General features: G+C 32.8%; 1 protein-coding gene across 7 annotated transcripts in view; it reads right to left on the bottom strand.

Annotated features, from left to right (window-relative positions):
• LRR (Leucine-rich repeat) overlaps positions 1–14,730 on the bottom strand; it is a 213,088-nt gene that overhangs the window by 70,742 nt on the left and 127,616 nt on the right. For 6 of the 7 annotated variants that reach the window (XM_069835674.1, XM_069835728.1, XM_069835702.1 and 3 more), the window contains 7 exons: positions 14,464–14,601; positions 11,645–11,810; positions 7,210–7,362; positions 6,835–6,951; positions 5,846–6,021; positions 4,460–4,544; positions 4,029–4,178 (listed from right to left, as the gene is read on the bottom strand). In XM_069835674.1, coding sequence (XP_069691775.1) covers positions 4,029–4,178; positions 4,460–4,544; positions 5,846–6,021; positions 6,835–6,951; positions 7,210–7,362; positions 11,645–11,810; positions 14,464–14,601 — 985 coding nt within the window. Of the gene's footprint in view, positions 1–4,028; positions 4,179–4,456; positions 4,545–5,845; positions 6,022–6,834; positions 6,952–7,209; positions 7,363–11,644; positions 11,811–14,463; positions 14,602–14,730 lie in introns of all 7 variants that reach the window. The other variant, XM_069835694.1, reaches the window with a different exon arrangement.

The raw sequence follows: 14,730 nt of genomic DNA, 5'->3' as shown, positions 1-14,730 counted from the left end.
CTGTATCGTTTTATGATCGAATTAACAGTAGCTAAACCGATGTGACATTCTGCAGCAATTTGCCTCTGTGTCATAGAAGAATGCTCTGCTAATGTTATAATTTTAGACCGTTTTCGTGGAGTTGTATCCATTTGTGAAGACGACAGAATGTACACAGGATTGCAGTATTAAGTCTTCAACACAACTGAAATGCTTATAAGTACAAAACGACAGGCAAAATGTCACATATTATAAAAAAAATAATAACGACAGACCTTCAACAATGGAATTACATGTACTACAGATGTCAATTAAAGCGGTATGAGCAGCTGTGAGGCCAACAATGACAGAAAATGTAAAAATATGTCGTGTTTGGATTACTTTGCACGCTACTGTATAGCAGACCAACATAATTATGATAATATAAGTGTAGAACACTGAAAATAACAAAATCGTTAAGTAATGTATGTCCAATAACTTGCTATTTTGGCACTTTGCTCATCAATCACGGTGGTGTGTTCACATTAATGTATAGGATATCATTACAGAATTTTTGGTGCATATACTGTTACTCTCATAACAAAATATAAGGACATTGTTAGTATGTGAAGACGTTTCAAGAGTAGAACTACTGTAGATGTAATTGGCCAATTACAAGTACTATATTTTCAATACTATGTATTGCAATAAACAGAACTAACATACTCCATGTGCTGCTTCTCCTTTACACACTTTCAAGGCTACATTATAGTACTTCACAGAGGAATTGTGTCCAAGCAACTTCTAATTGGAGATGCATTACTTAATGAAAAATATTTGTATTGGTGCCCTATACCCACTATATCATAGTACAACATTGGTCTGATATATTCTGCATATATTATTATCAATATATAATTTATATTGTTTTAAATGCACAAAGGTTTAAAATATGCCAATAATTTTTGCAACAAAAACCACATTTGTCACAAGATAAATATTTATATCTATATGAAAAATTAATTAATAAAGAAAAAGTAAGAAACAACAGGAATTTTGAGTGGATATATGAACTTCGGGTACACCCTGAAAATGATTTAGTGTAATTTCGACTGTCTTGAAAATTTAGAAAAAGCAACGGTAAACTGAAATGAAACTGAGTAAGATTATATTACAAAATCAAATTAGTAACAGCAAAACATAAAACAAATTACGTAGTACACAAGTGTCCTAATATTATTTTGCTCTGCATTAACTAGTAAGAAAATTTAAGTAGGAAGAAAATTAAGCAGATATTAAGAAGCAACTTAAAAATTCAACTAAAGAAAGTTTTTAAGCGTGAATTTACAATGAAAGCTCCATAATAGTTATTTATGAGACAAGTTTGGCAAAGCCAAGTTTCACAAACACACGAGGGCCAAAAGATAACTTTACGAATGTGTATCATACAATGTTTTTTTTCTACGACAGCACAAATTTACATGAAACGAATATATAAATTTGGAAAGCTTATAAGATCACGACTTATGGCAGTCTAAATTCAGAACCATTAAGAATTACGTATTCATGGAATCACAGCTAAACCGGCCATAATCAACAAAAGGGACATTCACAATGAAAAGTAACATGAATGTCAAAGCTTATGGTCAGGTTATTTAATGTTAGTATTCATAATGATTTTCGTAAACGTTTTAGAAGTGAACGACAATGTGAACACAGCAACTTGCAAACTCCAGGCATATGAGTATTGTTTGCACTGATGTCAGCGATGAAACAAAACCATTATTTGAACTGCACGTAAAAAAGAGTGCTGTCGGAGAATGCTGGAAGGAATAAAATAAAATGGCATCATTTGACGAAAGATTAATCCATTTCCAGTCATATCGCTGTCTGTGCAACAAAACACATCATTGATATAAAGATAATATGCTGAAAGAAAATAGGTATAAGAAAGATAATCGCCATTAACATGGAAAGCAAGGGTATGTATTTTGTTTATTTATTTTATCATATTGACAAAATTATAGCTAACCTATAATATTAACTCTATCTACTCTAAATACTAATTTGTTGTAGTCAGCCGTATGTTTTACTATGTGAAACAAATATCTCACACTTGTAATTCTGCAAATCAAGATTTCAGGTACAACTCCCTGTAAAGTTGATTTGAATAATTTCAAGGGAAAAATTGTTCACTTGTAATTCTGTTATACAGACATAAAATATTCGACTGCACTTTCATGTGATTCTTCTCTGTGATTACAGCCATCTGTTTATGGATATATTTCATGACCTTGTAGTAACGTCGAATTTCCATTATGAATAATGACTCAACTGCTTGTGTTACTGTAACATCTATGTTTTCGCGTTAAATTTTTTTAACGTTTTCATTGTGAATGTGCCTAGTTTTTTTCCAGAAATTTTTGCTAATAAATTACCGGTTTTAACACAGCATTCTGGACACGTTCCTGAATTACATTTCTGAAGTCAGAATCATAAAGAAGTAAGTAACCATGGATTGGAATTATACACTGCAATCAATGACTAATTTATTATTTATTTATTTATTTATTTATTTATTTAACCTGGTAGAGATAAGGCCATCAGGCCTTCTCTTCCCCTCTACCAGGGGACATATGTAACCTCAGAATAATACGGACTAAATGTAAATATTAATATTCAATTTGTCACTTATTTGTGTTATGTATAATATTTACATCATGAAAATTCAAGGTAATGCATTAATTTCATACTGAATTTGTACACTGAATATTTCATTTTCTTTTTCAGTGCGTAAAATGAATAGCAGTTCTAATGTGATTACTTACTTTTTTAGGCACTAGTGTTTTAAAGACTCACTTCAGAAACTGATAGCAGTGGGTAAAATGCAACTTTACGCACTATCATAGAAAAATACTTATTTCACAATTTGTTTTGTGTCCATAGTTCAGTAATCTATTAAGAATACACAACATAAGAAAATCCTTTTCCAATACAGCAGCACTGAATAACAATGACTGCTGTATCCCATAAAACCACTGATTAAGATTCTGTTTCTTTTTACAGTGTTTATTATGGGGGGGGGGGGGAAGCATTTAATGTATGTAATGCTGTTTTTGCACGATAGTGTGTTTTCTCGTCATTGCAGCAAAAGGCCACCATGATTGAAAGTTGATTTTACTGAATTCAGAGTTGTCAACTTAGATAAGTATGTTGAAATATTACAAATAACTGCTCTAGAGTTGTAATGAAAACCATTGCCTTCTATGTATGCTACAATCCTACAATGCATGTAAAATTCATATGCAAAACGCAGTTTTAATTAATACACATTATACGAAACAGATCACTGCATTTGAAATGTACTGAACTTTATTAAAACTTCACTTAACAAAAAGTAATAAAAATTATTCCAACTGAACACGAAATATTACAAGTACCTGGATCATTTTTACTCCTTCACATTGAAGTTCATGGTAAAGTTTGTATGTTGGCCAGACTGCTAATCTTCAATCAGCTATTCATAGTGTAATGTACGTACTGTATATTAAGATTTTTAAAATATTATTTTATACTGTACAATACACGTTTGTGAAGTGCATTACAAAATCTCGAAAATTGAAAAACGAGCACAAAATCTCGAAAATTGAAAAACTCTCTCTGTTCGTTTTTCAAACTTTTCCTCAATTTTGTATCGTAATATACTATTAACAGTTGAAATTAGGAGTTAAGTAAAATACTTACTACATCTTACGGTTTAAATATTAGTGTGTGGAGATAGGGTGGGGTTGAGAATATAGAATCATATACAGCAACGTATTTCAACTTGAAAAAAAAACACTGTTGATAAACATATTATTTGATTTCAAGTCAGTGAATTTTCGAGATGTACAGGTGGCGTGATTAATCAGCTACACTAAAGAATAACTACATTTGCGTATAGTAATTACTAATCCAGCAACTGTGGTCCTCCCAACGTGTAAGTATACCACAAAGGCCCAACAAAGATGTATTTGTGTCATTCAAACCTGGATATAAAATTAATTACAGATGAAGAACTTGAAACTTACCATAGGTGACTGATCAGATTGTTGACTAAGAGTGTCTGCCATAGAAAAACTCTCACTGGGATCATTTCTCGACGAATCCGAACTCATTCGAGATCTGGACCGCAGAACATCAGGAGTAGAAGAGCGCTTCTTGTTTACGTCCCCCATCAGTATTGAACAGTTACAAGCAGAAATAACAAGTTGTCACTTCACATAGTTCACTTCTTTGAGATCAACATTTTTTATTAACGAGTGTCAAATTCTCTAATATAAAAAACTGAGAAATGCTTGTTGCAAAATGAAAACCACTATAGTTTTGTTTAAAAAATCAGTTTTTCTTTTTGTATCATAATATTGTACAGACTGTTTCCTATTATTCTATAGTTACAATAAGATAACCTAAAAAACAGTCAAAATAAGATTAAAATTAAAATCTATACTGAGCTTACCAGAGTTTTGTAGCTCCGAGACAAAGACTCAATAACTTCATCTGTAATACGGTCGGATACATGAGCTGCCACGGCAAGATTGAGTTCACTGGAAAAAAAATTACAGCTTACATTAAAAGTGATTAACAAGTCGATTATCAGTGATAACAAATGAAAATAGGCAGGAAGAACTTTAAGGGGGGCTAAACTATAATAATAATAATAATAATAATAATAATAATAATAATAATAATAATCATCATCATAATAATGATAATGATAATCATAATAATAATAATAATAATAATAATAATAAGAAATAATAATAATAATGATAATCATAATCATAATAACAATAATAATAATAATGATAATGATAATCATAATAACAATAATAATACTAATAATAATAAGAAGAAATAATAATAATAATAATAATAATAATAATAATAATGACAATCATAATCATAATAACAATAATAATAAGAAATAATAATAATAATAATAATAATAATAATAATAATAATAATGATAATCATAACAACAATAATAATAATAATAATAATAATTATTATTATTATTATTATTATTATTATTATTATTATTATTTGTATATTTGTTTACTTGTCTCACACTGTTGCATGTTGCCATTATCACGGCTAAAGATAAATTCTACAGCCCTGCATTAAATAAATAAATAAAAAAAAATAATAATAATGATGATAATCATAATCATAATAACAATAATAAATAATAATAATGATGATAATCATAATCATAATAACAATAATAATAATAATAATAATGATAATCATAAGCATAATAATAATAATAATAATAAATAATAATAATAATCATAATAACAATAATAATAAGAAATAATTTTTATTTATTTATTTATATTTATTTAGTGTGCTGTACAACAGCCAGTGGCCAATTACAGTTCAGCACAAATATAACAAAAACATAAAACAAAAATAATTATTACACATAAATATAATTACAATTAATTACAATAATGAAGTTGAATGGATAACTAAGAATACTATGAGACAATGATAATTGAGTATAATGCCTAAAAGAATACATAATGATAAATCGTTGCCAAGAGCAAACTAAGTCTATACATTGAAGGGATCGAATTCGCTGCCATGCATGTTGGCATTTTTAATGCATCTGGAGACTGGTGAAAGAAATTTCGAATATAATAATGATAATGATAATCATAATAACAATAATAATAATAATAATAATAATAATAATAATAATAATAATAATAATACCAAGTGTCTTTTACAAGTATGCATGATTGATTTAACTTAATTTGAGTAAATAATTTAGAATCTAACATCATTTTACATAAAATAAAGCAAAAGAAACTAAAATTTTACATTAGTAGGTGTCACTAACTTGACTTTGTTCATGATGTCAGCCCCGGCCTGCTCTGTGACGCAGGTGTGGACAAACTCTGAAGGAAGGAAGTTTTTTTCACGACACATCTTTCTAATCTCACTCTGGACTCTGTCATCAGCTAATACATGAGGACATTGGTCCTCTGCACACTTCATCATGCTTTCTAATGTGCCCTGAATACACACACAACAAAATTTATTATAAATAATCACAAAAATTGTAACATTAAAGCATTATTGCATAATCCAATGTAATCATCCCAGTTACTTATTTATAGGTATCCATACATCCACAGTTAATTCCCGATTTACCACGAAAATCGTCTGTAGCTGCATTTAGATTGGCAACGCCATGATTGTTTGGTCAAACACCTGCATAGAATTGGAATATATCAGTCCCCTAACTGCCCATTGTGTAACTCAAACCAAGAAATGGATTTGGAACACCTCAAAATCTGTGCTTCAGTGGCTGGCCATGATAATATCTTTGAAAAATATTGGAGTGCAAGAGGTCAAATGACTTTATTGTCAAACGCCTGGCATTAGAAAACAACAACAACATTTATATACAAAATATTACTTGTAGAACTAGTTGTGCCTTTTTTTTCTACTAGCCCAAGCTACTATAAATTGTGTGCATCCTTAATATTTTATCATATTCATATTAACTCCTACAAAAGAACAGTGCTTTACTTTTATTAATGGACATTCATTTCGATCCTTCTAATTCATGAAATATTATCATCATACAGTTCATCACAAATAAAGATGTCTTTTAAGAAGACTAAATATTTCTAAGAGATAGAGTGATAGACAGGAAAGCAGAGAAAAAGAGACACACAGAGACTGATGTCTTAACTACAGAATTTGTAGTCACACGCACTAAACAAATGAAGGAGGAGGAGAGAGATTAAAATGCATTTATGACTTCAACAGCGTGTGGTAATGTTTCACTGAAATAATATTCCCTGCAAATAGCATACTAACCTGTAGGTATCCCACTATTACACTGTGTAACTCGTCTGCAACTTGCTTCAACTTAACATCAATAGGATTGCCAGACTCTTCTCTCCTTTGCACAACTTCCTGCAGTCTTGGAAGTAGCTATAAAAGAAAGTATAGTAGCCAATATGAGAATATCCAACAAAAAGCGCTGAAAATATTAGTACCTGTATGAAAGTGAGTTTTAAATTATGAAAACAAAGACGGTAAACGGAATATTGTTGCAGAAATATGATAGGGTTCTATGGGGGAGGAGGAAGAAAAATCAGAACTTTGATATTACATCTTAAGAACGAGCATTAGGTTAGGATATTTATTAAATTTTTCACTAGATAAAAAGTTTTCACTTCATTTTAATACCTGCTTAGAATTATCTGCATCCTGGATAAGTCCAGTAGCATAGTTAATATCGTTGTTATTGTCAGTTGACTCTTGTGCCAGTGTGCGGATTGTATCTTGAGTCTGCACTACCAATCTGTCCACCATCTGTTGTGTAGAACTTAGCAGAAAACCCTGTGAAATGTAAAAATCTTCAAAGCCACGTTCTAGTTCTACCTTCATTTATCAATTTCAGTACAGCAACCAGAAATAACTCATACTTATTCTTGTAACAGCAATCTTAATTTATGTAACATAAAATGTACATATGTATATTTAAATGACAACTGTTGTAATAAAAACTGTGGAATCAGCAGAGTGCATAATGGCTGAACGATATAAGACGGCTTTCCTTGGCCTAACAGTGCAGAATGAAAGCTGGTTCGATCTTTACGAGGAAAAAAAATGTTTTTAACGAAATTTTGGTCAGTGCATAGGATCAGTGCCTACCCAGAGACGAGACGAATTTTGGAAGCTACACTGAATAATCTGGTTTCATATGCCATCTATAAAAGCTGGGAGGTATCAACCATTGTGCTGGCCACATGTTACCTCCAGACTGTTGGATGATTTTTTACCTAGGCTGAGACATCTGGACAACATCAGTTGGTTGACCTTGGCCATTCATGAGCTGTTGCACATGGGTTACCAGCAAAGTAATTATGGATCTACTAATTTATATCAATCCATGAGTTACATTTCTGCTATTCAACATAGATAAATAGTGACAGTATTGCATTACTGACATGTGGGAAAATAAGTATATCAAACACTGGTTACAACCAATCTATAACAGAGAATATCACAGAAAGAAATTGTATACTACATTTTTTAAGTAAAATTCAAAATACATAGGCCATGTAATCATTTTCTTACTTACTTACTTACTTACAAATGGCTTTTAAGGAACCCGAAGGTTCATTGCCGCCCTCACATAAGCCCGCCAGCGGTCCCTATCCTGTGCAAGATTAATCCAGTCTCTATCATCATACCCAACCTCCCTCAAATCCATTTTAATATTATCCTCCCATCTACGTCTCGGCCTCCCTAAAGGTCTTTTTCCCTCCGGTCTCCCAACTAACACTCTATATGCATTTCTGGATTCGCCCATACGTGCTACATGCCCTGCCCATCTCAAACGTCTGGATTTAATGTTCCTAATTATGTCAGGTGAAGAATACAATGCGTGCAGTTCTGTGTTGTGTAACTTTCTCCATTCTCCTGTAACTTCATCCCGCTTAGCCCCAAATATTTTCCTAAGCACCTTATTCTCAAACACCCTGAACCTATGTTCCTCTCTCAGAGTGAGAGTCCAAGTTTCACAACCATACAGAAGAACCGGTAATATAACTGTTTTATAAATTCTAACTTTCAGATTTTTGGACAGCAGACTGGATGATAAGAGCTTCTCAACCGAATAATAACACGCATTTCCCATATTTATTCTGCGTTTAATTTCCTCCCGAGTGTCATTTATATTTGTTGTAATCATTTTCTTAATGATTTTAAATAATTCTTTACTTGTGTAAATTTAAGTTTCAGTAGTAATCATTTTTCTTCAATTCTCCTTTTTGTATCTGTTTGCTTTAATACATTCCTATCCTCTTTAAAGTATTTACTGTTATTTTAATAATTCCACTTTCTTAATACAGTCAACTCTGGATATAGTGAACTCAGTTATAGTGAACATTCGGCTACAGTGAACCTAAATCGTTGTTCCTGATCCACATACATTAAAAAGTATATTAATATTTCCATTTATAGTGAACTCTCGCTTCAGTTGTAGTTAACCTTAAAAATTGAAGTTACAAGAGATTATCCTGACAAATTCTTATTTGAAGTCAGACCCTTCTTGTATAAAATTGAAAGAATGTGTTGAGAACATCATTCTAAGTTTCTTACTCCTTTAGTCAAAGGACAAAGGTAGGATTAGTGATTGCTAGACAATGAACTGTACTGTAAATCCAGGCAATGCGTGACGACCTTGCCTCACTCCACTGTCAAAGGGTTGCCATTCTGTTCTCAGGCACTTTACTCTACTCTACTGTTATTTCTAATCCTCCACTGTCAAAGGGTTGCCTTTTGTTCTCAGAAACATTTCCATTATGACAGATAGCATTGCAAAAACGGAAAATAAAATTTCCTTCTTTTATTAAAAGGGGACGGACATTATGTCTACAACATAAATGAAGGTAAGATTCCAATGACTTTCAAACTCCATCAACTCCCTCCCAGTTTCCATTAAGTGACCCGGGAAATTCCAAGGCTGAGTATGCAGTCACACCATAACAGCATTTGTCATTTTTACCTGATCAGTCTGTTTCTAATGTTCGAACAGTGAATATACTGTATAAAAATGTCGAAGCGTAAAGTGTTTTCTTTGGAAGAAGGCGAATATTATAAGTGACATTGAACGTGGTCTTTCGCAAACAGATGTGGGTCGACAGCATAGTTTAAGTAAATCAAGTGTAACAGTATACAGTGTAATCCATTCCATAAAACTAAAATATTTCAATTACTGAATAATTTCAAGGAAAAATTGTTCCGGGGCCGGGTATCGATCCCGGGACCCTTTGCTTAGCGCACGAACGCTCTTCCCAGGAACTATACATGACACCGTCACAATTTTTCCTTTGTATCCACACGACTCAAATGAGCTGACAAGATGCCAGAACTCAACTATGAGTGCACACAAGTACTTGTGTGACTTAAATTGTGGCTTTCTGTTAACGTACCTCTGGCTTTCAGGTAGTAGCTCCCTGTAAAGCAGGAAGAGCGTTCGCGCGCTAAGCAAAGGGTCCCGGGGATAGATACCCGGCCCCGGGACAATTTTCCTTGAAATTATTCAAACCTGCTTTACAGAGAGCTACTACCTGAAAGCCAGATTTGTATATTTCAATTACTGTATAGTATTTTATGTTTTTTGTTACAATTTCATTCATTCCTATCATTTAAGGTTAGAGGAGAGACACTTCGTATTTAGAGAACGAAATATGCAAATCTGCAGAGGTTCACTATATCCGGAATTGACTGTATATCCAAGAGGATGCTGATAACAGAAAGTCCTCTGCAGATTTCAGTTAACAAATGCAGGGTACTTTGATCGGTGTTCATTACAAATACCAGCCACCAATAGCCAAAGTTAAGGTATGGTCAATGTGTGTTACAGAGCTGGGTCTTGTGCAACTTGTATTTTCTATTATCTGAGTTCTTTGAATCCTGTTCCATAAGGACTGCAGAGCCATTGATGACTAAATAAATGATATCATGACAAAATGACAATAGAAGAAAAAGCACTGATTCAATATGAAAAACTTATCAGATTACCAGGTAACAATTGGCATTCATACAGTCCTCTTTGTAGATTGAAAACTCAAAAAAGTTTCATATCCATGGTTCAAGAATTAAAACAGAAAATCAATATCCCGAATTTAAAAGAAAACTTACAAATTAAACCAAACCCTTTAACTCTATTAAATATAGAATATAATCTAAATTTAACATAAGAAATACTGAGATCAGAAGTAAACACTGAAATGCTGAAACAATTGTCTTTAGAGACAATTAATATTAGGTACCCTCCACAAAACTGGCTTCATTTATACACCGATGGATCCTTGATCTCCAGAGAACAAGGTGCCGGTGCAGGTGTTACGTGCTGTCTCTTCTCACTTTATAGATCTCTTGGATATGGAACAACAAGTTTTGATGGTGAAATCATTGCAATAAATGAATGTCTCAGGAATCTTCTATGCCACATCAATAAATTTAGGAATGCAGTTATATTGTCAGACTCCAAAGCAGCTATTCTATCAATCGTCTCTAAACACACACCTTCATCTCAAACAGCAGAAATAACTAAAATGCTCTCTCAATTATTATCACTCAATAAAAGAATTGTATTCCAATGGATACCATCCCATTGTGGAATCCTGGGAAATGAGAATGCGGATGCTTTAGCAAAGAAGGGCAGCACTGCTACTTACACACCTGTTACTAAATCTACGTATTATTCTGTGAAGAGATTTATTAAATCTACATACTTAGACTTCAACAAACAAAATTTGATAACTCAATCCCAAGGGAAAAAATGGAACCCTCTGCATCAAAATCCACAGTTAATTCCCGGTTTACCACGAAAATCGTCTGTAGCTGCATTTAGATTGGCAACAGGCCATGATTGTTTGGCCAAACACCTGCATAGAATTGGAATATATCAGTCCCCTAACTGCCCATTGTGCAACTCAAACCAAGAAATGGATTCGGAACACCTCAAAATCTGTGCTTCAGTGGCTAGTCATGATAATATCTTTGAAAAATATTGGAGTGCAAGATGTCAAATGACTTTATTGTCAAACGCCTGGCATTAGAAAACAACAACAACAACAACAACATAAAAGATATCAACATTACTTGCCTGTTGCAATCTGAAAGCTTGACCGTTGCTATATTTCTTTGGTGAAACATTTCTATGTAGAAGATCTTGGATTTTTCTCATCACAGAATCAGTTCGTTCTGATGACGTCTTCATGCATGGAACCACATCGTAAATTGGAAACGGCATGTATCGGACAGTGTAATTGCTATGAAAAGAATAAGTGTAGTTAGTAACATACAATTTTTAATTGATGCTCTGAAATGTGAAAATTAAAACTAAATTATTACGAAATGAATAGCATTCTTAATTAAGAAAAGAAGGGTAGAAATAATAATGTAACATTACAGCATTAATAGTAACCAGAGACAAAAATTATGAACACAAAGTTTTGAAGATTACATAAACTCAATCTTTCTTTTAAATATAAAGAGTAAAGGGGATCTACTAAAGGGAGGATTTTTCAGATCTGTCAGTGACAATCAAGTTCAATTAAATTAAATTTTTATTTATTTTTTTCATGTATCTTTGAGATATGGTACCTTCGAAAAATAGATGTACAATATATCTGGTAAAAAGTGGTTTTGTACAGAAGTAGACAACGTTTCATTTAATAAACTTAAAATGTTACAGAGGAAGAAGGATCATTACTTCTACTTCGTTTCACACTGTCTACATTACTAATCAACTGTAATTATTATAAAGAATTAATTTAACGAATTATACAGAGTGTCTGATTTAAGTCATTCATTTCTGCTTAACCCAAATAGTAATGGAGATATGTGGGAGATATTTAATGGTTTCATAGGTGGAATCAGGGGTGGTATTATGCTCACCAACATCATCACGTGAATGTTACGAATTTTAGTCTTCATATGATGATTTTATATTTGGCTGCGAAAGAGTATCTGTCAGATACAGGGGGGAGAGCCATTAATCTTTCCTATTGAAGGCCTTAAGGAACCAACCTCGACAAATACCCAATGTCCCATCCCTACCTTCCCGTGGTGCAGCTGTTAGTAAGCATAACTTTACAAGCTGAACTAAAGGGAGGGGCTACTCATCAATTAGCACTGGTCAACTTGATGAGTTAATGACTGAATTTGGTATAATTTTCCTCTATTCAATACCTAATTCCCTCTTTACCCTTTCCTATCCAGTCCTCTGACTGAACTCTTACTTTCTTCGACTCCGACGGCATTAGAGCATTCGAGGCCTAGGGGTTCATTTCCCTTTCCTTCCTCCTCTTTCTACTTTCTGTTCCTAGTACTGACCTGCTATGGCACTAAAATCGTCCTCTAGTGGCTTAAGGAGGGAAAGCTGGTGATCAACAAGATCTCCCAGCTAGGTCCAATGGACCCATCGACCAACAGGGGTGTGGTCCTCCAGACATTCTGGGGGTTGTGTGTGAATGAAGTAGCCACCAAAACGTTAAAATATGGTGTTCACTTAAATCAGCTACAACTTGCCATTTTAAAATATTGAAGTGCAAGAGGTCAAATGACTTTATTGTCAAATGCTTGGCAACAGAAAACAACAACAACAACATATTAAACACGTACTATCAAACTGTTATGTTAATTATTTATTGCCTTTCTCCTTTCGAACGTTTATTCCTGTCTTGTATAATGTTTCATTGAGTCATTTGCTCTTCTTATAGTTCCTATAACACTGTTTTCTTAATACGCAAGTTATATCCAATCGTTTAAATTAATTTGTTTTGTTTCATTCGGAGTAAGCACTGTATCTTTAAAGAACGGACAGCACAGAATTTTAACACAATTTATTTCAATATATTTTTATTATGTCACACCTCGTGACATTACCATGAGAACGTCAAAATCTGGGTAGACCAAGAAAAAAGTTGGATCCAGACTGTGACACATCATATGGTCTAAGACATACCAGATCGATAACAACCGGCATGGAGTTGGACGATGTTGACGTAGTTTGTTTGCTGAACATCTTATATTTAATTATTCCTTCGAGTTAGTTAGTGGGGTTTAAAAAAAGGGCATGTCAGCTACTATTGCTACTTGCGCCCTTCTCTAAAATCCTTCACAAAACAGAAACATAATACAATAACCAGAATGCTTAAAAGAACTAAAAAGCATTGTCATGGTTATTATTCCTTCGATATCTTTCAATTTTGCTTTTACGAGCTTCAGAGATTCGAACCGTGAATTGTATTGTATTGTATTTATTTACATTCCATGGTATTCATACATTGCTTCACAGACAGAATATGGAACATGTCAAACAAAAAAAATCATAATAATACTATAAAGTCTTAATTATAGTCACAGTCTAGTTGAAATATATACAGAAGAGTTTTACAATATGGTCTACTAGTACAACACAAAGTTTTAGTGTCAATACTTAAAACAAGACAAATATTCATGAAGCAATGTTGAATATCATGAATTCACGTACAGAATAAAAGGCGTGAGAAATTAGGTACTTCTTTAATTTGGTCCTAAATAATGGAGCTGCGTTCCTTGGGATTGCAGTGGTAGGGGGGACACAGCTGTGGAAACCTCATAGCTGTAACTGCCTCCATTCAGCAGTTACTACCAATTAGTTACTCATTCATTTTAAACTTCAATACTGAATATGTAAGATTTTTATTTTGTTTCAAAAACTTATAAATTCTCTATAAAGACTAACAGTCATCTTATAAATACCGAAATTGCACTAAAAAATTAGTCTTTCCTATTGTTAATCAACAGTTAAAAACATTGTTAGTTTCTCTAATAATTTAAGACTAGGGCAGCAATTTATAAGAATTATGAGGTGTCCCTACACTTTCTGGCAACACTGACATTAACTACCAAATCAGGAAAATGTCTTTTGAAACTTACCTTTCCAATGCATAAGCAAGATCACAATAACCTTGCAGTGTGATATTGTTGCGATCATATACAATGCTTTTAAGCCTAGAATTGATTTGCAGTGCCTTTGCTAACAATCTCGCTCCAGCATCACCCATAAGATTTCCACTGCAACAAAATAATAATAATAATAATAATAATAATAATAATAATAATAATAATAATAATAATAATAATAATAAATAACAACAACTTCTAAGATTAGTACATAGACTGAATCAAATTTGTAAATAATAT

The sequence above is a fragment of the Periplaneta americana genome, chromosome 1 (genome assembly GCF_040183065.1).
Source record: "Periplaneta americana isolate PAMFEO1 chromosome 1, P.americana_PAMFEO1_priV1, whole genome shotgun sequence".
Taxonomy (NCBI): domain Eukaryota; kingdom Metazoa; phylum Arthropoda; class Insecta; order Blattodea; family Blattidae; genus Periplaneta; species Periplaneta americana.
Note: the sequence above shows the minus strand (reverse complement) of the source record. Positions and strands in the feature narration are given on the sequence as shown.